The sequence below is a fragment of the Hemicordylus capensis genome, chromosome 3, assembly GCF_027244095.1.
Source record: "Hemicordylus capensis ecotype Gifberg chromosome 3, rHemCap1.1.pri, whole genome shotgun sequence".
NCBI lineage: Eukaryota > Metazoa > Chordata > Lepidosauria > Squamata > Cordylidae > Hemicordylus > Hemicordylus capensis.
In genome coordinates, this window is record NC_069659.1 from 282545248 (window position 1) to 282569655 (window position 24408).

The following is a 24408-nucleotide window of genomic DNA, read 5'->3' on the forward strand; positions in this document are numbered from 1 at the left end:
TGCCAAGTAGGTCTCTGCATATAACCCTGACTTATACAATACAGGACATATTCAATAGGTACAGGCTGATGTGAGGGTTATCAGCCGCAAATATGTTTACAGTAGTTGCATATCCTTAGGAACATAGGAAACTGCCACATACCGAGTCAGACCTCTGGTCCATCTAGCTCAGTACTGTCTACCCAGACTGACAGCGGCTTCGCTAAGGTTTTAAGCAGGAGTCTCTCTCAGCCCTATTTTGGAGATGCCAGGGAAGGGACTTAGAACCATCTTCACGAAAGCATGCAAGATAACTACTAGATATTCTAGTAGTTATACTAAGGGAATCCCTTAGCGGATGGGGCCGCTCTGGGAAGAACATCTGCATGCTTGTATGCAGAAGGTTCCAAGTTCCCTCCCTGGCATCTCCAGATAGGGCTGGGAGAGACTCCTGCCTGTAACCTTGGAGAAGCCACTGCCAGTCTGTGAGCTAGATGGACCAATGGTCTGGCTCAGTATATGGCAGCTTTGTATGTATGTTTCCAGTGCTCACATGTAGTTTCCCATGCAAATGCAAACCAGGGTGGGCCCTGCTTAATAAAGAGAACAATTCATGCTTGCTCCCACAAGACCAGCCTTCCCTCAGCTCTTTCCTGCAGAAAATGTCATTTCCTGCTGAATATCAAACTCCAGGGCAAACCAACAAAACCTGCTGGAAGCTTTTGAGCTGTTCTTAGGTCCAGAAGGCACCTTTAGGCAAAGCTCAGGCAATTTCTCAGGATTCTGGGGAAAGGCACAGGTGTGATGCATCCCTCCCCTTTCTCCAGTGCTTTCCTCGTGACCACCAGCATCACCTCCCAAGGCTTATGGGCTTCCCCTTTATCATACCATGCCAATACCTTCCAGTTTTCTACCTGCAGGGAATCTTTCTCAAAATGTGTCATCAGCCAAGGTGTTCCTGTTCATTGCAGAGAATTCTGGGAAGTGTTCTAGGTTGTATACTCAGTTTACACAGGAAGGCAGTCAGGTAGGCAGTCAGGTACTACAACTTACTGGTTGTAGTAAGTAAGCTCACTTTTAGGGAAACAGGCCTGCATTACTGACCCTCTCATTGATACAGCCTAGGCTACACTATAGGCAAATCAGGCAAATTCCTCTTATTGAGGAACCCCTGATTTACCTATAGTGTTGCCTAGCCTATATACCAGAAAGCAAATATCAGATTCCTGTTCAGGAAATAGGGATTTCTTGACTGCAGATGGCAAACAGGAAGATGTGATGCAAGGGGAAAGGATCTGGCTGCTGAAGGGAATGCAAGTATTGTACAAGCAACTTTAAAATTAAGTTTTCAAAAGTTTTCTGGGTGTGGTGCAGCCTCCTAACAGTTCTACTGTACACTTCTTCATGCAAATTAAAAAAAAATACTTAAAACCCCATCTTTTTACTCAGGCTTTTTCAGCTTTTTAATAGGTTTTTAATTCTGTGATTGACTTTTAAATTGTTAGTTTTTAATTGTTTTTATGTGTTTTTATGTGTGTTTTAAACTGTTTTATCATTGTGAACCACCCAGAGACATGAGTTTGGGGCTGTATAAAAGTGTAATAAATGAATGAATGAATGAACAAACAAACAAACAAACAAATAAATAAAATTGTCACCTGTTCAGTACTGGAGAGAATGCTACATCTCTACATAAAACAAGTTAATACACATTTATACCAAGCTGATGACTTCTGATAAGAAGAACCTTTCTCTCACAGTAAAAAATATTTGGTTAAACATTGCTGTTCTTTTTAATTAGGCCATGGGCCTTCTTACTGGCTTTGACAGTTCTTTTGAAATTAGGACAAAGGATAGCAGTAACTCTTGACAGTGAGTGTATTATCTATATGTCTTTAGCATCATAAATCAAGACATACTGACGAGAATTAGTTTAGTCTTTCCACAGAGAGAATACCATTATTGTTTTCAGGAAAAGCAACAGCTAAAAAGAGACTGTATCAGCCAGTTTTGAGCATGTGATAAAAGTGTTTCTTTAAGAGCAGTGCTCTTTTCAACCCTGAGCTGTGAAATAATATCTGTAGCCTTGCCTTTGTGCACCACAGCATTAGGAAGCCCTGTGCTTTGTTTAATCTTGTGGCACAGAGGCGTTTCTAGGGAAAATAGCACCTAGGGCAAGCACTAAAATTGCGCCCCCTGTCCAAACATCTGACACCCATCTTTCAGATAACTTTACCATAATATCACCTGAAAAATACAAGTCAAGCTCGTTAATCTTTTAATCTTTCAAAAACTATTTAGCAGTGGATGTAGCCAGACCAAAAAATGCTGGAAAACTACAAATTTCAGCATGCTGGGGCTCATGAAATACCCAAATACTATGTGGAGGTGTACTTGGAAAACTAAACAGAAGTGCCTGTCTAATTCTCTACTATGCATTGTAGCATCACTATTACACAAGTTTTAAAAATAAATGGAAAATCTGGCTTTTCCCAGCTACTCTGAAAATAATTAAAGGATATGCAGAGTAAACTGTGTCACTGCTTGGAATATATTCTAGTATTTCAGAAAGACAGTTAAAATGAGAGAAAGAGAACAAGAAGCTCCCAGTGGGCCTTAATACTAAGGATTTCACACTGATTCAAAGACAAACTCACCATTAATAGCCATACTATTAAGACATCACATTTAACTCACTTATCACAAGAAGCAAAGTAAGAGCAAATGAATACAATCCTAGCTCATAAGCTTCAGGTCAGTATTCACAAACCCTGATTCTCTGTACATAGTGCCAAACTAAATATGTGTACAGTGACATATTAAATTTATTTATTTATTTATTTATACCTGTAGCCCCTTCAGAGGGCTTCCTAAAGGCTGTGGGGGGGTCTTCAAAGGTTCCCCTCCCCCCGCTGGCCTCTAGGGCCTCGCAGAGACCATTTGAGCATGTGCGGTGGCCTTTAAAGAAATTTTAAATGGCTGCTGTGGGGAAAAAGGCCACCGTGCATGCTCTAATGGCTTCTGCAAGGCCTGGCATGGACTAGGACCTCACAGAGGCCCTTTGAGCATGCACAGTGGCCATTTTGTTTTCGGTGGCCATTTTGTTAAAGTTTAAAAAATTGCGCCCCCCTTCAAATGGTGCCCGGGGCACGTGCCCTGCCTGCCCTACCCTAGATATGCCCCTGTTGTGGCATCTTAATCCTTCTCTATTGCTTCTAAAAGCAGTAGCAGAGAAAGAAATCATTAGAAGAAGAAAGCAAGCTTGTAAAATGGAGGAAAAGTAGATACGTGCTAGCCACTGGCAGCCATTTTGTAATGGTCCCTGGGGGACCCCACTTCTTACTTCCCTCCATTCTGAAAACTCTCAGTTTATACCTACCCTCTGTTTCCTGTCTTTCAACCAGTTACCAATCCACACATGTACTTGTCCCCTTATCCCATGACTGCTAAGTTTCCTCAGGAGTCTTTGATGAGGAACTTTTTCAAAAGCTTTTTGGAAGTCCAGGTATACTATGTCAACTGGATCACCTTGATCCACACACTTGTTAACACTCTCAAAGAACTCCAATAGGTCTGTGAGGCAAGATTTACCTTTGCAGAAGCCATGCTGGTTCACTCCCAGAAGGGCCTGTTCTTCTATGTGCTTTACAATTTTATCCTTGAGGATGCTTTCCATCAATTTGCCTGGAACAAATGTTAAACTAACCGGCCTGTAATTTCCCAGATCGCCCCTGGATCCCTTTTTGAAAATTGGTGTTACATGTGCTACTCTCCAGTCCTCTGGTACAGAGCCCGATTTCAGGGATAAGTTATATATTTTAGCAAGGAGGTTGGCAATTTCACAGATGTTTCACAGAACATCTAAGGCTCTGAAGAACTGAAGCTCCCAAGTATTGCCAAAAATGACAACATTGTAACAGGTAGAAGAGGGGCAGATTTCTCCATTTTAGGCTGTATATTTCAAATGTACAGGAAGCCCTCTAATAGAGAGGGCCCTCTAACAGAGAGCTGTTCTTATGGTAGCAAGCATGAATTATCCCCTTTGCTAAGCAGGGTCCACCCTGGTTGCATTTCAATGGGAGACATGTGTAAGCACTGTAAGATATTCCCCTCAGGAGGTGGGATAGCCTGCCAGAAGGTTCAAAGTTCCCTCCCTGGCATCTCCAAGATAGGGCTGAGAGAGATTCCTGCCTGCAACCCTGGAGAAGCTGCTGCCAGACTGTGTAGACAATACTGAGCTAGATGGACCAAAGATCTGACTCTGTATAAGGCAGCTTCCTATGTTCCTAATATAATGGGTTCCACATTACCGGTTTTGCTTATTCACAGTTAACCCATCAGTACCTGGTTTCAATTCTCACTTTGTGGAGTTTCAGTCATTTGTGGTTGATGTGGGTGCGTTTGGCAATTCTAGTTTGCAACACATGCATTTCCTCAGCAGAGAGAGTTGTGGAGAGCTTGGAAGGGGTTTGGAGCCATTTTTGGAGGAGGCAGGATGTTGCGGAAGGACCGTGGAAGGAGTTTGGAGCCATTTTTGGACACGGCAGCTCATTGCAGAGGCAGTGTGAAAGGGTTTTGGAGTATTTTAGAGGCATATCTGAGGAGTTGGAGAGGCGATCCAATAGGAGAACATGGGTGACTGCTTCACTATTCACTGACTGGATCAGCAATTGCTTTATACACCAGACTGAAAGATATCCGGCATCAAAGAACCTTGCATTTAGAGTTCTACTGCTTCTGGATAATGCCCCTGGCCATCCAAAATCCTGCAGTTTGTCCACCCTAAGGCAGAAGTTGCCTTCTTACTGACAAATACCGCTTCCTTAATTCAGCAAATGGACCAAGGTCTCATAGCTACAATCAAGTCTCAGTACAAAACACTCAAAACACATTCAAGAGGATTCTGGACCTGAAGGAAAGTGACCCCCCTTTGGCCATTACTGATTGCTAGAAGAGTTACAGCACAGCTGACTAAATAGAGAACAAAAAGACATCCCTTGACAAGATCCAACCAAGAATCTGGAATGCACGTTGGAGAAAATTATGACCTGAGATGGTCACGTCTTCATTTACCAAGGCTGTTTCCTCAGTGGATAAATAAAAAGGACTGTGAATCTTCCACATAACATTGGTGGTGTGAAGGTTTTGATGATAACCAGGCAAACGAGGTGGAAGAACTCCTTCAATCACATCAAGATGAGTTAACAAAGGAGGATTTGGAAGAACTCATATAGTCAACTGCTGAAAGTGATGATGAACAGGAAAAAGAGGAGGATGTGGTGGTACTTAAGCCACTAACTGTTAAAGTTCTTGCAGAGGTAATGCAGATGGGAGCTGCCTTGGCTGACAAGATATTTGAAATCTATCCGTTCATGGAAGGCAGCATTACGTTTAAAAGGCAACTAGAGACTGCATTGGAAACATATAAAGAAACCTACCGGGATCTTCAAAGCAAAGCAAAGCAAAGCAAAGCAAAGCAACCCAGCGTCATCAGCTTCTTTTAAAAGGTTGGCGTCATCACTACTAAAGATCCAGCATCTGAAAGTGACACCTCAACTTTGATGATAGTGACAATGATAATGATTCTGTCAACAGCACTGTCTGCAGTGAAGATGCAGTCAGACATGGACCATCTGCCTCTTCAGGGCCTTTCAAGGAATCTAACCCCAGCATTCAGGTAAGTCCAAAGTTTCAATTATTGCAGATTCAATTATCGCACATATTCATGATAGTGGCACAGAATGTAACCCACACGATATTCAAGGGCCTCCTGTGTATGGATGGAAGTTTCACCCACTAGAGTTTAAGTATTAAGTAAGTCATGCAAACTAATTACCCAGTGAGATACAACTTGCTAATTACCCTTTATACACAAACAAGACTAGATGACTGAACTGTTCCTTTTCAGTATTACATATTGAAATATTACAATATTACATATTACAATATTATGGAATATTACAATTGTAATATTGTAATTATAAAATATTACAATATTACATATTTTCAATATTACATATTACATAATTTCAATATTACATATTACATAATTTCAATATTACATATTGATAAGGTTATTTCGGGAAATGCTCCTCTTCCTCCAGATAGACAACCTAGTAGCAAGTCAGAGCCTTTGGTGCTGTGGTCCTTGTTAATTTTATCAGTATGGGCCCAACTGTAAAGGCAAGCCAAGCAAATGCTAGAGGTGCCAGAATTCCAATCCTCAGCTATGTCAATATTTTGGAGACAGAAAAAGGTTTGGGGGATTCACAGAAACTACTTAGATTCCGCTGATTGCCTGAATGATATTCCCTGCATTCCAGGGGGTATAATCGAGAGCCTTTTGATCCCCACCAGGGGAAGAAGAGGAAATAAAGAAGTGGCACACTATAAACTTGAAAAGGGAGAAATAATATTCAGGGCAACTTTTGCTCATTTTATGTGCTATTGTTGTGTTGTTCAACATAATATAATACAAAATGGAAGGAAATTACTTAGGGCATCAAAAAAACAAAGCAGAACTCAGTTCAAACCACTTGTTCCATATGAGAGACGATGGTCTCTGAAAGAGACCAGATGAGCTCATCACCTTGCCTCATAACCGGAGGATGCTCCACACATCAACAACATTTATATACCGCTTTTTAACAAAAGTGTCCAAAGAGGTTTACATAGAGAAATAAGAAATACATAAGATGGATCCCTGTCCCCAAAGGACTCACAATCTAAAAAGAAACATAAGATAGACACCAGCAACAGTCACTGGAGGGGTACTGTGCTGGGGATGGATAGGGCCAGTTGCTCTTCACATGCTAAATAAAGAGAATCACTATGTGTGCCTCTTTGCCTAGTCAGAGGTAAAGGTAAAGTTGTGCCATCAAGTCAGTGTCAACTCCTGGTGACCACAGAGCCATGTGGTTTCCTTTGTTGGAATACACAGGAGGGGTTTACCATTGCCATCTCCCGCGAAGTATGAGATGATGCCTTTCAGCATCTTCCTATATCCCTGCTGCCCGATATAGTCTGGGAAACATACCAGCGGGGATTAGAACCGGCAACATCTTGCTTGCTAGGCAAGTTACTTCCCTGCTGTGCCATTAGGTGGCTCCTTTGCCTCGTTAGCAGACCCCATATAAATGAATAGCATCATTAGGATAATATGATCCTAGGAATGGAGCTATAGATCAATGCAAGAGTACATTCTTTGCATCTAGAAGGTCCCCTGGAATCACCAGACAGAGCTGGGAAAGACTCCCATCTGAAACCCTGGAGAGCTACTGCCAGGCAGAGCTGACAACACTGACATAGTAGTCCAACTCAGGATAAGACATATTCGTAGTAATGTAATTTAGACTAAAACATGGTGTCACAAGTAAATAACAGGAATAAATAAGGTACATCATATCAAGAGCTTTATCAGGCCAGTTGCCCAATTAGATGCTACAGTGCAAAGGAAAAGATTGTTAGCCAATCTACCCTGAGGGAAATTCCATCTGGATGGCAAATATGATCAGTTAGCTTGTGAATAAGTTATGCTGGAGCAACCTGTTTCCACGGCCTATATTTGTGCTGAACGTACTCTATATTCTTACTCTACACCACTTTGATCAAGCAGGAAGCATTCCATGTGGGGGAAGAAGACCGCGCTCCTTTCGCTGTTCCAGGTAGTTATTCATTGGAATGAATTGTTACTTTGGGCTTAACTATTCTTAACATTTTAAGGTGGCTGGCTGGCATTCTGCCTATAGAGAAATCCCCAGCAGCAAAAGCAAACTGGAGCTTGTAGTGACAGTGACATCCAGTGCAAAGCAAGTTGGGCAGGTCCATCCAGCTACACTGTCTGCCAATTGAAATCTCATAACTGCTTACAACTACACATCAGTTGTATGGTTCATACCCACACAGATGGCCCCAAGGCAGGCGAAACGTGCTTAGGATGGTGCATTAGTGAACCATCTTGCAATTCTGCCTCCATCTTACTCCCAACATGCTGTATATCTAGCTATCCATTTGTGGGCCACTGTGTGTACACTGTGCGATGGTGGCCACTTGGCTGGTACACTGAAATGTTGACCCAACCCTATTATACTGGCACTGCATCTTGAGCCAACCCATGATATTAGTGGAAGGACAGAAAGGACATTGTGCTGGCTCATCAGTCATGACCACTTACTTGGCACAGCAGCATCTCTTTTGGACCTTACATGTCTGACACTCAGTGATGATGGAACATAACACTCTCATATGTCCTAAGCAAATGTAGAGATCTTGCCATTTATTTGATATAACGTAATGTCACATTATCAGCAAACACTCACTGTGTCCTTCAAAAAAAGTAAAGAATAAGGCTTTTTCAGGCAGATTTTCTCTTTGGTTGACTGCACAAGAAAATAAGTTAACAGTTCTGACATTCTTGCTTCAAGCCACAAAAGCGCAGATGCAGGGTTAACTGGCTTCATGCTATATGCAGTCAATGTAGCTTAGGGGCCAACCAGAGTTTAGAAACCATGTGAGGCTGTAAACCTTGATGCACTAACAGCAAACTCACATGCAGTGGTGTTGCAGTACATAAATAACACATGCTACAACCCACTGGTCTGGAACCAGAGGCGCTCCTACCCCTGGACTTCGGGGCCGAAGTCCAAGACCCCCACAGCCTCTGGGGGCCCCCAAATCTTCTTTAGTCTATCTCAGGTGGTGTGGTCACCCAGTGGAGCATAATTATGCTTAATTTGCAGGGGAGGGGGGGCCTCCAAAGGCCTTTAGGTCCTGGATCCAAAATTACCTAGGTGTACCTCTGTCTGGAGCCCTTGCTGACATTGGGTGAGGCCAAGTAAAATGAACTACATAAACTTTGTATCATAGTGAATTGAGTTAAAATGTGGTTATAATAATGATACAAGCCCTATTCACGTTATGTCCAACATTCATATAGTGAGTGTACAGTGTTCACAGATGCAGTTATGCATGCATTATGTTGAACACACATACAGCAATATACTTCCTATCTGTACCTTCTAAATGAGGCAGCCTGTACCCAGGCTTACTTCTGAAAGCAGGTACAGTTGTTCACACAAAAATATGTATGAGTGTACAGTCATCTTTATACTCCTACATAATGTCTGAATAGGGCTACACTAAGACTGGAATGGGACAGTGCTACTTGCACCAAAAAAGTATTTTTTCCTTTTTTGCCAACATTGTACAAACTTTTCAATACCTGACTTCACACACATAAGGAGGGTCCTGCTGGATCAGACCAAAGGTCCATTTAGTCCAGCATTCTGTTTCCCATGGTGGCCAACCTGATGCCCCTTGGAAGCCCAGAAGTAGGGCATGAAGGCAAATAGCCCTCTCCCACTCCTGTGCCTGCTAAGTTCCCAGCAGCTGATATTCAAAGGCACACTGTCTCTGCACCTGGAGGTAGCACATAGTCATTGTGATTAGTAGCCATCGAGAGATTCCATGAATGTTTCCTTTTTAAAGTTATCTGGGTAAAGCAGCTGTGATCAGGACCAGGACTGTGGCAAAGGCAGATGGATAAAGCTTCCCACACCATGGGCCAAATCCAGGGGGGCAATCCAGCTGCTATTTGCTGAACAAAAAATGAGCAAGCTAGCCTCTTCCCCCAACAAGTAATGAGTGATGTCTAGTTTGACCCTAGCATTTTGGACTGAAGCAGTGTCCTGTGTGGACTGAGGCAGTGTCAGGGAACTGGAAAATAATTGTTCTGGTCTATATATGCATGTGCAATTTTGCTTGGTTTTTAGGTTGAATACTAAAAGCTATTTTTACAGGAATATATGAGAAAAGTGTATAAAGACCACCAAAAAAGTCCATATTGCATACATACACAAGGCACATACACAACTGAGTTCTTTTTCCCCCTCTTGGTCCAGCTCACTCAATTCCTCTAGGCAGTCTGATTTATAGAGGCACTGTAAGAACCTCAACTTCAACCCAACAGAGGAGAACATAGTATTATTTATAGAACATGGTTGCATCAGGTCGTAGTGGTTCTGTTGTACTAAAGAGAATGTATTTCCTCGGGGCTTTCTCCTTTGATGAACACTGAAATACTTTCCTGTAGATTTGCGTGAGAGATACAAACCTGACTCCACATTTTATAATATCAGTTTGCCAGCATTATGATGTTGGGTCTTAGAAAACAAGTCCCCAGGGAATGTTTGCTGCTAGTATGGTGTTTTGAATCAATAATGTTTGATTGTGACCTTTGCATTAGCAATTTTGTCATCCATCAAACTAGGCAGGATCTGCACATAAGAAGTAAACATCCAGGAGCTAATCCATCCCACATATAAAAAATCAAGGCCATCCATATCCATTGGAGATTATAGCTTTGACACTATTCTGCTCAAGTAAACTAAAATAATATGCCACAATAGGAATAATATGTGTCTGCCTGCTAGGATATTTATAGCACAGTTTAATTTTTCACCCTAACTTCTCCCTGACCCTCAAACACTATGTGAAATTTATGACCTCCTATATTATTCAGGGCCCATGTAACATCAGAAATAGTTTATCAATAGTTTCCACAGGCAGGTGCCATGAGTCCTGGTGCTGTGGGTTTGCCAGCTTTAAATGAGTTGTCAGGGACCTGGCAAAAGAACATCAGTGTTCTTTTGCTCCTGTGGGTGGTTTCCTGAATAGGCAATTCACCTACAGGAGTAGGTCTGAAACAAGTGCTCTTTTGCGAGGAAGAGGAAGTAGAAGCTGCTCCACTCTCTCTTTCCGGGAATCTAGAAAGGCTGTACCATCTGTTTATAGGCATGTATTTACCTTCACTGTGCTCTAAATTTTTTGGGTTTTTTAAAGCACCCAAAATACACAGATATTGCAAATATACAATTAGTCCTCAGTCCTCTCACAGCAAAAGGAAACAACAGCCTGTAGTGTAGCTTCTGAAACTTTTCACCACTTGGGAATGGAGAGCAGCAGTGGCCCAAGGTATTGCGGAATCTGAGATGAGACGCCAAATGCTGGCTTGTCCCTTATTCCTGCTAGGGCAGGGTTTCTCAACGTGTGGGTCCCCAGATGTTATTGGACTTCAACTCCCATAATCCCCAGCCCCAGTGGCCTTTGGTTGGGAATTATGGGAGCTGAAGTCCAATAACATCTGGGGACCCACACGTTGAGAAACCCTGTGCTAGGGGCTAATCTCCCTTCAATACTAATGCTTGCAAGCTTTGAAAGTGACACTGGGGTGTGGGGATGAGAGAAGCTTATCAGCAGCTTCCTCTTCACTCCTTGTGCTTCTTGCAGACTTTGCAAGGAGTGTAAGGAGAAGTGCTTCTTGAAACATTTTCATTGGTCAGATAGATCCCAAAGAGTTGCTCCAGTAGTAGTGGTGGTGGGGACTCTTACCCCCTCTTAGCACCCCAAATATCTGCTGCCAAATATGTGACTGTCTCACCTTGCCTCTTGAAAGGACCACTCCTGTTGGGGCGCATTTAACATTCACTTGACCAAAGGGAGGAGGTCACTAACATGACCAAGTGAGGAGGGCTAGTGGGGAGGCAAGATTCTACCTACCTTCCCCTACTCAATCGGAGTCTCTTTGGGTCTCTGCCACTCACGCACCCATGTGGCCAGCATGGTGGCGGACTCCCAAAGTGGGATCAGGAGGAGGAAGTCCTCTCACATCCTACAATGCACTGTGCAGGCAGTGGAGAGGTAGTCCTTGCCAATGCTCTCCCTGGCCACGCTTTCCATGTGTCGCCAGCCCCAGAAACACTTCAAAACAGTGGCAGCAGCACAGACAACCAAATGGAAAGATAGGAGAGGGGCTGTTTCTCTCTTACCTAAGTTTTTACCTAGGCTACTCACTTGGAAAAGAGCTGGGTAGGAGAGGCTTCTGTGGCTCCAAGCAAGCCTCTGTACCCAAGTTAATCCTCTCCTACCTAGAACGGGCTGGTCTTGAGAACAACCTCGTTATCTGTTAAGCTATTTATATAAATACATTGAAAATAATTGGAGGTGATGAGGTGCTTAGGGCAAGAGCAACAAGGAAGCAGAGTGGGAGCAATGGAATTATGAATATAAATCCACATCTGCTTGCTGAGAACATGATATATTTTCTCTCTTAATGCAAGCCTTTCCAGTATGGGCACTTTGGAGAGCTAGAATGTGAAAAGCAATATTGCTGCATGTTTTGTGTCTCCTGCTGGGTTTTCTTGCTTTCTCCATCACTTTACTAGGTTTAAACATTCTATTTTGTTTGCTCATCCTTGAAGAGAAATGCAGTGAAAAGCATCTCACACCACACCACCCACACAATTCCCCCAAAGCCAAAAGGCACAATCTCACTCTTTCTCCTTCATATTATTGTTATGCCACATCAGTGATCTGCAATGATGGCTCTGCTAAGATAAGCAAGCCAGTTCATCTTCTTGAGCAAACCAATGGCACTACCTGTTTAAAAATTTTTTCCTGTAGGGATCATTCAAGGGGCTTGACTAACTGCATTCTTTGGGAGATATAATTTTAATGAACGCTTGCTATTTCATGCATCAGAGGGAATAAGAAATAAAGTTTATAGGAACTGGTTTATTGGATTTGTTTGGCCCCTGATTTAAACAATAATTAATTCCAGAGTTGCTTCAAATGTGTGGTGGTTTACAAATGACATCATTTGTTTGCAGTGGAGGAAAGAGGAAGTTGGTAGAAAAATGAAGGTTACTCTGTAACAAAGTTTGTGCTCCCTTTGGATTATTAGGAAATGACTGTGATTCTCTGGGAGGTTTCACATGTTAACTTTATATGAATGAACCCATTGGTTCCAGTTGCAGGGGAGTAACAGCAGGGAGGGCATGCCCTCAACTCCTGCCTGTAGGCTTCCAGCGGCATCTGGTGGGCCACTGTGTGAAACAGGATGCTGGACTAGATGGGCCTTGGGCCTGATCCAGCAGGGCTGTTCTTATGTTCTTATGTACAGTGTTCCAAGCTTTAAGGAACAAACAGTTTTTAAAAGTCCCGGGCATATGAAAAGGATATCCAGATATTATTATTTGGGGCAAATTATTGCTTTAGGGTTCTCTGGCAGGGCTTCTATGCCTTTAATAGTTGCATAGCAGGCATACACTTCAAGAAGTGAAAAATGCTTCTTGCCATCTTTAGGTATTATGCAAATAGTGATAACAAGCCTCAGCTGTTAAATTTATGCCTGCCACTTAGCTCTGGTAGAGCAGTCTGTGGGGGACCGCTTGCTGAAATGTGCACTCAAAAAACACCTTTCCTTAGGCTTCAAAAAGCCTAAGGCTTCAAAAAGGCTTTCCTTAGACATCCGTACCACTCTGGCAAAACTGTGCCTGGTCTCTTACTCTCTTAAAGGTGTGGGTTGAGAGCTATGAATGGGAAAGTATCAAGAAAATGAGAGCATGTAGGGAAGTTTTGCTTTGTTTTTTTAAGGGGAAACCAGTATAAAATGGTTCTCAAAATGTAGGACATTTATTTTAATGGAACCCTGAAGTATCTGAAATGTCAGATAATATATATTGGTTTTCCCTTATGTAACTGGTAACGGAGGTGGCTATTTTATGGGTCTACTAGTATCCATCTTATACTGAACAAGCCCAAGTTGTCTTGTGTTTTTGCTGGTTTGGTAAGATAATTCCTGTTTCTTCCACAAGAAGCAGGGCAAACATTCCCATTGCACCTCCCATGTTACATATATGTTGGCCTCTATTCGTGGCCAGTTTGGCATCTAGAAAAAAAGGAAGGATGGTCTGGCCCTCTCCAGCAATCTGCATGGCACAAACACTCATGGAGCTTCATGTCTTTGTCCTGCAACACAGAATCAGTTAGCACTGGCAGCCTCCCTATAACTGGAAGGAGGGGCTATCAGTGAGGAGGATCTTCCCACTAGCCTAAGCATAACCACAAAGATGCATGAATCAAGAATTCAGTGTTTGCTAGTAAACATGAATTAAGAACCATACTTTTCTTTTTGCAATAAATAAAAAGTAGAATATGTACTTTGCAGCAACCTTTGTATTCTCTGCACATACCCTAGTAAAAGTTGTACTGAAAACCAAGCATCCCTGGAATGAAGAAGACGAAGGGGCTATTCACATGATGGAGGGAGGGGCACAAAGAAGGGTTCAACCTACTTTCTCCCAGACGATTGTTTTTTGTGTCTTCAGCAGGCAAGCTGCACACCCACACAATCTGTGCTGCTCCCAGCAGCGCTGCTCAACAGAGGCTGGGACTCATTTTTCTGGCCTCTAGATATCCCAGAAGGCACTGCACGATGAGCGTGGTGCCTTGGGGAACTTCCCTGTAAGACAGGCACTCTAGATGCCTTTCTGTGTCTCCTTAGGCTGTGAGCAGCCCAAGGAGACACACAATCCTGGCAGCTGGGTTAAGGGCATGCTCACTCCCTTAACCTCAGCTAAGATCTGGGCTTAGGAGTGGAGTTAGATTGGCCAGGAATGCCAGGATCCACATGAATTCCAGCGCTCCACACGAGCAGCCTAGCCCAGGCTAGGCTTCCCTAGCTGGGCTATGCTGCCCATGAGAACAGATTTAATGAAGCTCTTCTCACGATCAGTGAGAAGAGCTTCTGTTGGACTTGCGGGGAGAGCAGGCTTAGCCCTCTCTCCCCACAGACGAGCAGCCGCTTGTAGCTGGGTGGCCGAAATGGCCACCCACACAGCAGCCAGCTCCGTCACAGAGGCAGCAGGGGCTGCAGGGATCTGGGGCTGCATGCGCGGGGCATGCTGGAGAGACTCCCGAGCCCAAGAGGGTGCTTGCCGCCTCCCGGTCGGGGGTCTATTTGTGTGTCGCCGTGCACCATGGCAACATATGAGCAAACAAATGAGGTTAACGGAGCCCTCGCACTGTTAACCTCATTTTAAGGGGAGGGGGAATTAGGCAGGCTAGCCGCCTTGGGAGCACTGGGTTCGCCTGCGAGCCCAGTGGTTCCCACGATTCCAGGAAAGCAGACTAAGCTCCCTTAGCCTGCTTTCCCGGGATCATGGGAATTGCCTCAATGTGTAATATAGCTAAGAGCATGAGCTGGGAAGCCCCTAGTTCAGATCGTCCCTGCCTCTCTGCCCTTGTACACACCTTGTCTCGACTTATTTCTTCTCTCCATTCCCTGACCAGTTTCATCAGCCTAAATCAGTGGAAAGATGAGCTATGAGTATCAAGAGTTTCTCTCTTCTGCCTTTGTTTCCTTCTTTACACTTACTGCCATTTGGCAACCTTAACTCGGCCAGAGCTGTAAGTGTTCCTAAGGAATAATTGCAATATGGTATGAAACACAGGAGGGACAATCCCCCTTCTTTAAATGGCATCCTTGTGGGAAGGATCTGAAAGGTGTCATGACCTGAAACTTAGAAGAGGAGGCTTGGCCAAAAACAAACATAAACGCTTTGGGAACCACACTTCTATGGTAACATAAAAGAAATGCACACAAAAACATCCATTTAATCCATTGCCTAGCACCAAGCTGACAAACATACAACTTTCTTTCTTATCCTCCATGAGAGATTTCAGTGCTTACTAGTGAACAGTCATCAACAAATATACTTCTCTTTTTGCAATAAAGAAAATATGTGCTTTGGACAACTTTTATATCCTCTGCACATACCATAGTAATAGTTGAACTAAAAACCAAGCATCCCTGGAACGAAGACAACAGAGTGTCATGTGGTGTCTAAGAGCATGAACAGGGAAGCCCTAGTTCAAATTTCATCTCAGCTGTAAACTCAATAGGTGGATTTAGGCAAGCCTTGGAGCCTCAGTCCCCAGTCTACAATAGAGATATAATAATACAGACCTACCTTACAATGTGGTTGTAAGGATAAGAACATAAGAAAAGCCCATCTAGTCCAGCATCCTGCTTCATGCAGTGGCCAACCAGCTTCATCTGGGAAGCTGGGAAGGATTATTGAGATAATGTATGCATAGAGGCTAGAATACTAAAGGTAGGTTCACACAACCTGTGAAAAGCCGAATCTCCAATTCCCAGAGGTCAGCACTGAACCCAACTTCTGCGGGGATTGAGAAGCTGACATTGATTGTGTCATCCAAACCTGTCATCAGCTTTGACAACCCTATTTTCATTTCTAGAGTCGACATCTGAGGTTGGTTACAAATGTCATCTCTGGAATCATAAGCAGAGCTGATGAAGCCATCATTGGAGCATCATCGCTTCCTATTTGGGGTGGGCAGGCCAGCCGAAGGCTTTGCTGCAGGCTGCCTTCCCACCCCTCTCCCCTCGGCAGCTTGCCCTTCCGAATTGCTCCAACACTAGGCAGTTGGGCCAACTCTGCCCCACTGAGTGAGAGTACCTGGTCAGGCTTTTCCAACTCCTTGGCCCTTAAAAAGAAGGAGGGCTGCGCTGGGGGCACTTTGCAGGAGACACTGGGAGGTAAGTGTGCATTTAATCTCCCTTTCCTCCCCCCTTCTCCCTGTTTGGGGTAGGCAGGCCAGCTGAAGGCTCTGCTGCAGGCTGCCTCCCCCACCCCCTCCTCTTGACAGCTTGCCCTTCCTAATTGCTCCAACACTGAGCAGCAGCGGTCACTCTGCCCCACTGAGTGAGTGAGGGTCACCTGGTTGGGCTTTTCTAACTCCTTTTCCAGCAGCCTGGCACAGGTAGCCAGCAGGTGAGCTGCTTGCAGGCAACCACTGAAGCTGGCTGCCAAAGGGGGCCAGCCTTTGGTGGGGCTGAGGGGGTGGGGCTGAGGGGGTGGGGCTGAGGGGTGGGGTCAATGTATTGTGTTGGACTCCTAAAAAGGGATGCTCCTGCTCACTACACTGTTGTTATCTAGTAATTAGTTAGGCCTGGTACAGGTATGTGTCTTGGGTTATCCAGAATGGGGAGGCGGGAGATGACTCTGGGGCAGCTATTCCAGTGGTGGTGGGGAATCGACAAAGATATGGCACTGGTAGGTCAGCTGGTCATTATAGGGGGAGGGAATCCAGTAATTTAATTGCTGTTTCCCCTTCCAGCAGGCCTACCACCTTTTTGACCTTGGAGAACAGTGTCAATAACCCACAGAACATAACTTTATTATTTTGTAATGTCAGGTTGATCCAAAATAAATCTGAGATCATCCATGGCTTGATCATGGATGAAGGAGCCAACCTGGTGTGCATGACGGAGACCTGGTTGGAGAGGTTAGTGGCCTGGTTTGGTCCCAGCTTCTCCCAATGGGTTACTCCGTGGTGGAGCAGGTAAGAGGATGTGGGCAGGGAGGCTGTGGTCTATACCATTTCCCTTACCAAGATCCATGTCACGGAACTGGCCTATATCAAATGTGTGTTCCTAAGTCTAGGGACCAAGGATAGACTGGGACTTCTGTTGGTGTACTGATCACTCCGCTGCCCAGCAGAGTCCCTAACTGAGCTGATGGACCTGGTTGTGGAGCTGGCATTGGAGTGACCCAGTTTCTTGGTGGTGGGGGACTTCAATGTTATCAGGAGTGGCTCAGGAGTTCATAGTGGCCATGACAACTATGGGCCTATCCCCGTTGGTTCCTGGACCAATGCATGATGCTAGTCACATGCTTGATTTGGTCTTTTGCTCTGATCAGGGTGGTGTTCCATTGGTGGGGACTCCTGTCATCTTCCCCTTGTCATGGATGGATCACCATCTAGTTAAGGTAGGACTTGCAACCATGACCCACCTATGCAGGGGTGAAGGACCCTTTAGGTTGGTCCACCCAAGAAGGTTATTGGATCCAATAGGATTCCAAGAAGCCATGGAAGGGTTTAGAGTTGACTCTGCTAGTGATTCTGTCAATGCTCTGGTGCAAATATGGAATAATGAACTCACTAGAGCAGTAGACAGAATCGCTCCTAAGAGTCCTCTCTGACCTGCTTCAAAATCAGCCCTGTGAAGAACTACGGGAGCTGAAGCCACAAAGAAGACGACTAGTGGTGCAGGTGGAGGAAGACGTGGCGCAAACCCGGCAGATTGAAACACAGAGCACATTTGAATATCTATGCTTTAGCTGTGCGGGCAGCAAAGAAGTGGTTCTTTCCTGCCCACATTGCTTCCACAAATTCACATCCAACTTAGTTTTCTAGGGTTATGAGGGGGCTAATTTATGCCCCCTCCCCCTTTAATTTGAACTTGGAAGCATCTGTCACTAGCTGTGATGTCTTTAATGACTTTTTTGTAGATAAAATATCTTATATTTGTGCCAAACTGGACTCCATGATTATTGCAGAGTCTATTGTAGAGGTGTCCAGCAACTCCCCTTATAGGATTAGATTGGATTGTTTTCAGTTTGTGACTCCTGAAGATGTGGACACACTGCTTCAGATCTGTTCTCTTGACCCCTGCCCAACTTGGCTGCTTTCATCTGGTAATTACATTATCAGAGACAGTCTGGTAAATATTATAAATGCTTCCCTGAGGAAGGGCAGGATGCCTCCTTGTCTTAAGTAGACTATTATTAGACCTTATCTGAAGAAACTTGCATTGGACTCCTCAGAGTTGGCTAATTACAAACCCATTTCTGATTATCCGTGGTTGGGCAAAATGATTGAACAGGTGGTGGCCTCTCAGCACCAGGCAGTTTGGGATGACACAGATTATCCAGATACATTCCAAATTGGCTTTCAGTGGACTATGGGGTTGAGACTGCCTTGGTTGGCCTGATGGATGATCTCCAATTGGTTACTGACAGAGGGAATGTGACTCTGCTGATTCTTTTGGATCTCTTGGCGGTTTTTGATACCATCAACCATGGTATCTTTCTGGGTTGCTTGAGGGAGGTGGGACCGGGTGGCATTGTTTTACATTGGTTCCATTCCTACCTTTCTGGCAGATTCCAGATGGTGTCTCTTGGAGAGTGGAGACTTACTCTGCAAAGTGGGAACTAAAATGTTAATGGCTTGAGTCCAGGGTCCTGAAGAGAGTGCCTTCTCTGTAATAAACCCTGTCGCCTATTAAGATCATGTGGAGAGGTCTGGTTATGGTTGCCGCCAGCTCATTTGATGGCAACTCGGGACTGGGCCTCCCCCAGGGCTCTGGAATATGCTCCCTCTTTAAATGAGCATCTCCTTCTCAGCTTGCTTTTAGAAAGAACTTCAAGATCTATCTGTTTTCCCAGGTTTTTAAAGGAAATTATCTTGCAGTGCTCACTACATGTGAGCACTGCAAGATATTCCCCTTAAGGGATGGGGCCCCACTGGGAAGAGCATCTGCATGCTTGTAAGCAGAAGTTCCCAAGTTCCCTCCCTGGCATCTCCAAGATAGGGCTGAGAGAGACTCCTGCCTTAACCTTGGAGAAGCAGCTGTCAGTCTGTGAAGACAATACTGAGCTAGATAGACCAATGGTCTGACTTGGTATGTGGCAGTTTCCTAAATTAAAAAATAATTATGTTTTTATCCTTTGTTTTTTACTTGTTTTGTTTTGTGAATTTTAACTGTTTTATATTGCTTTACATTAGCTATGTTTTAACTTTGTACACCACCTAGAGATGTCTATATCAGGCAGTATAGAAATAAGATAAATAAAATAAACAAATAAATAGGCAGCTTCGGGCGACACAACCTATGTTGACTGCCCTCATCACACTGAATTCGGCCTTACCACCAAACGTCAAGAATCAGAGATTTGGCTTTTTACATATTGTGTGAACCCACCCTACAAAAAGAAAAATGACTATATACATTTTGTTATCTCATTCCTCCAGTTCTTCAGCAAGTATCAAAGACCTTTAATGCTTTTCTGAACAACATAGCAAGCGCCAGCATACGATTCAAAAATGCCAAATGTAATCAAAGAATTAAAAGATCTGTTGACGTTTGCATAGAAAACGTATGGTTTATTTACACTGAAAAATATCTCATGCCTGGTGAGTTTTGGGAAACACTATGCTAAGCAAAAACAGGTGCAACATTTTTCTCCCCTAAGGAAATAGTGCCTAGATTAACTCAACAGGCAAATGTCAGTCTTAATTCCAGTCTGACAGCTTGTGTGTACTGCAAGACAAGCAAATTGTAATCTTGATATGCAGACACTAAACCATGTAGAGACAGGGTTGTGTTGAGAGTTCTCAGCAGTGTCTTATTTAAATAATCTATCTGACAGTACAGTCTTCCCTTTCAGAATTCCTAGTTAGTATATACATATTCAGTTTTCACACATTTCAGAAGCAAATTTTGTCATAAGATTAGCATCCCTGTGGCATTTAAAAAGAAGTGCTGCTTACCATCAATGATATATAATCCAATTCAGCCTTTGCTGCTCTCGTGAGGGAACCGAAAATTTTCAATATCTAATTTACACAGTACTTCTATAGTAGAACATTAATTTTAGCCATCTGTGTATAAATCTACAGAAAGTCTGTAAAGGATCAAACACACACACACACACACACACACACAGAATAGGAAGCATTTGTAGCAAAATTTTGTGAACCTGATATGAGCCACTTCCATCCAAACAATGGCACAACCTAGGAATAGAAATAAACCTCCTTTAAACAGTCCAGCCCATACATTTTCTCCATTCTCAAATTAAGCCCTCTCTCAGTAAGAACAGAACAAGAGTCAAATCATATTAAGGGTTTGCTTAAGTATGGAGCAATCTGTGGCAATCTGCTCAACATTGCATCTGCACCCACCTTAGCTAATAGTAAATAACCAAAGCTTTACCCATCCATCCCTTGCCAAACTTTTGTGACTTTCCTAAACTAATCAAGATAAATTATTGTTTGTTTGTTTGTTTGTTTGTTTGTTTGTTTAGTGCCAAGGGATTTCAAAGGGTGTAATTTCATCTGAATCTACCTTTTGGATTTTTAAATTGCTTTGCCTTGAGCTAGTAAGTCATACAGACTGCCTAGAGTTCACACGAACGGTTACTTCACTTCACCTACATCCATTTCTAGAGGTGAATGACCTTAAAACAGTGGCACATATGCTGGTAACCTCCAGACTTGACTACTGTAATGCGCTCTATGTGGGGCTGCCTTTGTACGTAATCTGGAAACTACAGTTGATACAGAATGTGGCAGCCAGATTGGTCTCTGGGATAACACGAAGGGACCATATAGCACCGGTTTTGAAAGAACTACACTGGTTGCCAATATATTTCCGGGTGAAATACAAAGTGCTGGTTATTACCTATAAAGCCCTTGATGGCTTGAGTCCAGGCTATTTAAGAGAGTGCCTGTTTTGTCATGAACCTTTCTGCCTTTTACAATCTTCTGGAGAGTTGCAGTTATGGTTGTCACCAGCTCATCTGGTGGCGACTCTGTAGGCCGCCCCAGGGCTTGTGCTTGTGCAACACTAATTCGGAACACAAGCTCTAGATATATCACAACTGGCTAGCACAACAACTTTGTGCTAGCATAACTCCTCCCCATGTGCAGTGCGCTGCACAACATGTCAACCCATGCATTTGCTTAATTCCATTTTAAAGTCATCTTAACAATTGGCCATCAGTGTGCACTACATCCAGTATGAGAATGCAAGAGATCTACAGACAATACACAAAATGCATCTGTCTCTTTTCCCCACCATATTCCTATTAGGTATAACTTATAGAGACCTAGGAGACCTAAACCTGAATGGTGCTTAATAACAAAAATGCTAAAAGGCATCACTCGAATATCCTGAGAAAGAACAGCCCTGCTGGATCAGACACAAGGCCCATCTAGTCCAGCATCCTGTTTCACACAGTGGCCCACCAGATGCCTCTGGGGAGCCCACAGGCAAGAGGTATATATGCATGTTCTCTCTCCTGCTGTTGCTCCCCTGCAACTGGTATTGAGAGGCATCATGCCTCTGAAGCTGGAGGCGGCCCACAGCCACCAGACTAGTAGCCATTGATAGACCTGTCCACCATGAATTTGTCTAAGCCCCTTTTAAAGCCATTGAAGCTGGTGGCCATCACCACATCCCATGGCAAAGAATTCCATAGATTAATTGTACGCTGTATGAAAAAGTACTTCCTCTTGTTGGTCCTAAATTTCCTGACCTTCAGTTTCATGGGGTGACCCCTGGTTCTAGTGTTGTGAGAGAGGGAGAAAAATTTCTCTCTGTCCACCCTCTCCACTCCATGCATAGTTTTATACACCTCGATCATGTCTCCCCTTAGTCGCCTCTTTTCCAAGTTAAAGAGCACCAGATGCTGTAACCTAGCCTCATGAGGAACGTGCTCCAGGCCCCTTTTGGTTGCCCTCTTGTGCACCTTTTCCAGTTCTACAATCTCCTTCTTTAAGACATGGTGGCCAAAGCTGTACGCTATACTCCAGATGTAGCTGCACCATAGATTTGTATAAGGGCATTATAATATTAGCATTTTTTTTATTTTCAATCCCCTTTCTAATGATTCCTAGCATGGAATTCGCCTTTTTCACAGCTGCCATGCACTGTCGACGCTTTCAGTGAGATGTCTATCACGACCCCAAGATTGCTCTCCTGGTCAGTCACCAACAGCGAGGATCCCATCAGTATATATGTGAAGTTGGTGGTTTTTTTGCCCCAATGTGCATCACTTTACACTTGCTTACATTGAACTGCATTTGCCATTTTGTCTCCCACTCCCCCAGTTTGGAGATATCTTTTTGGAGCTCCCCACAGTGTTGTGGATAGTGTGATCTTCAAATTTGGCCACTTCACTGCTCACCCCAGCTTCTAGATTGTTTGTGGACAAGTTAAAGAACACTGGTCACAGTAACGATCCCTGGGCGACCCCATTTCCTACCTACCTCAATTGTAAAAACTGTCCATTTATTCCTACTCTCTGTTTCTTGTCCTTCAACTAGTTCCCGATCCACACACGAACCTGTTCCCTTGTTCCATGACTGCTAAGTTTACTCAAGAGCCTTTGGTGGGGAACAGGGGCATAGCTATAGTTGAGTGGATGGGTTCAAAGAACCCAGGTCCCCAAGCTCCAGAGGGCCCCCTCCCCAGCCTCATCGTTCCCTATTTTCTTTATTATCTCCCTCACTCTGAGAGGCCACTGGGGAGATGGGTGAACACAGGCCCCCTCTCCCCTAGCTATGCCCCTGGTGGGGAACTTTATCAAAAACGTTTTGGGAGTCCAAATATACTATGTCAACCAGATCGTCTTTATCCACTTGCCTGTTGACACCCTCAAAGAACTCCAAAAGGTTATTTTGAGGCAAGACTAAGAGGAGAGATTTATCAGGGAGAGGGACTGGAAAATCAGGATTGCCCATGGTAACAGGGATGCTTGGAGCATAGGGCTGCTGGTGTGCCTATTCCCTCTGATAAAGCCTTGCAGAAGAACATCTGTTTCAAATTATACTGAAAGCTAAATATTACCTCCTTGTGGCTTATCCTGGTACTGACTGAGACAACATTAGACTAATTCATCTTAAATACAGTTCCATTCCGTTTATTATCAGAGGTGCACCTAAGTAATTCTGGAGGCTGGACTTAAAGGAGTTGGAGCCCCCCCTTGCTGGAGGCCCCCCACACACACACAAGTTAAGCATCATCCCCCTGTTTTATCCCATATATTTCTTTCCCCACTCTCCCCTCTGTCTCTAAAGCACCCAATACAGTTCATAATCACACTCTGCCGGGGCAACCACACCACCTAGGAGAGACTAAATAGGATTGAGGGGGGGGCAGCAGGTATGGAGGCCCTGGACTTCAGCCCAGAAGTCCAAGGGTAAGAGCACCACTGTTTGTTATATTTATATTCTGTCTTTTAAACAGATTTCTAATGTGCACATTACTTCAGTGCTGAATTCCATTGGTTGCTGTCTTTGACTCTGTTTCATATGTTCAACTTTCCCTCATTCATCAGCCTGGAAAAGACCTCTTCCTGGGACCCTGGAGAGCTGCTGCCAGTTTTTGTAGACAATATTGGGCTAGGTAGAGAGAAGTGATATGACTCAGTATAAGCCAAATTCATAGGTTAGTAGCTGGGCCAGGTGCAGAGCATCTGCGCCTCTAGTTCTCCCCACTCCTTCCCCCCTCCCTCTTGGTTTTCCCTCTTTTCTCAGCCCCTGCCTCCATTTTCATTCCCCGCCCACCACCTCCGTTTTCTTCCCTCCTGCCGCTGTTTTCTTTTCCCCCTTGCCTGCAAGCCTGTCTGCCGCCGCTGCTTTCTTCTCCCACTGCTGGCAGCTTGCTTGCGAATTCTTGCGAGAGCTACCAAGCATGGGATTAGTGACGGGTACGCCTTAAAGAAATATATGCATAGATAGATACTCTTTCCTTCCAGAAATATTAATCAAATCAAGGTTGAGCACTTTTGGGAAGAGATATAGGGGCAATTTGCATAGACTTTAAATAGTGTTATGCATACTCCGCTTTTGCCAAGAATGGAGCACTTCTCAGACTCTGGTTTCCTTTCAGAAGAGATCACTGGTGATGCCTTTCCAACATTTGGTTAATTACAAGTATACAAGCTCAGCATTGGATGAAGGTAGATAGTAGAGCATTCCTACAACCAACAACAGGCT

The 24408-nt window shown here is 44.0% G+C and overlaps 1 protein-coding gene across 6 annotated transcripts in view; it reads left to right on the plus strand.

Annotated features, from left to right (window-relative positions):
• The window catches only part of CALHM3 (calcium homeostasis modulator 3), a 38336-nt gene that overhangs the window by 2575 nt on the left and 11353 nt on the right, over positions 1 to 24408 (plus strand). For 2 of the 6 annotated variants that reach the window (XM_053311896.1, XM_053311892.1), the window contains exons 3-4: positions 4421 to 5656; positions 7595 to 7643. The exons of 1 other annotated variant lie outside the window; for it this stretch is intronic. Coding sequence is in view for 1 of the 5 variants with exons in the window: in XM_053311897.1 (XP_053167872.1) it covers positions 5541 to 5656 (116 nt within the window). In the remaining 4 variants the exon portion in view is untranslated. Of the gene's footprint in view, positions 1 to 4417; positions 5657 to 7594; positions 7644 to 24408 lie in introns of all 6 variants that reach the window. 3 more of the 6 variants (XM_053311893.1, XM_053311897.1, XM_053311894.1) reach the window with 2 other exon arrangements.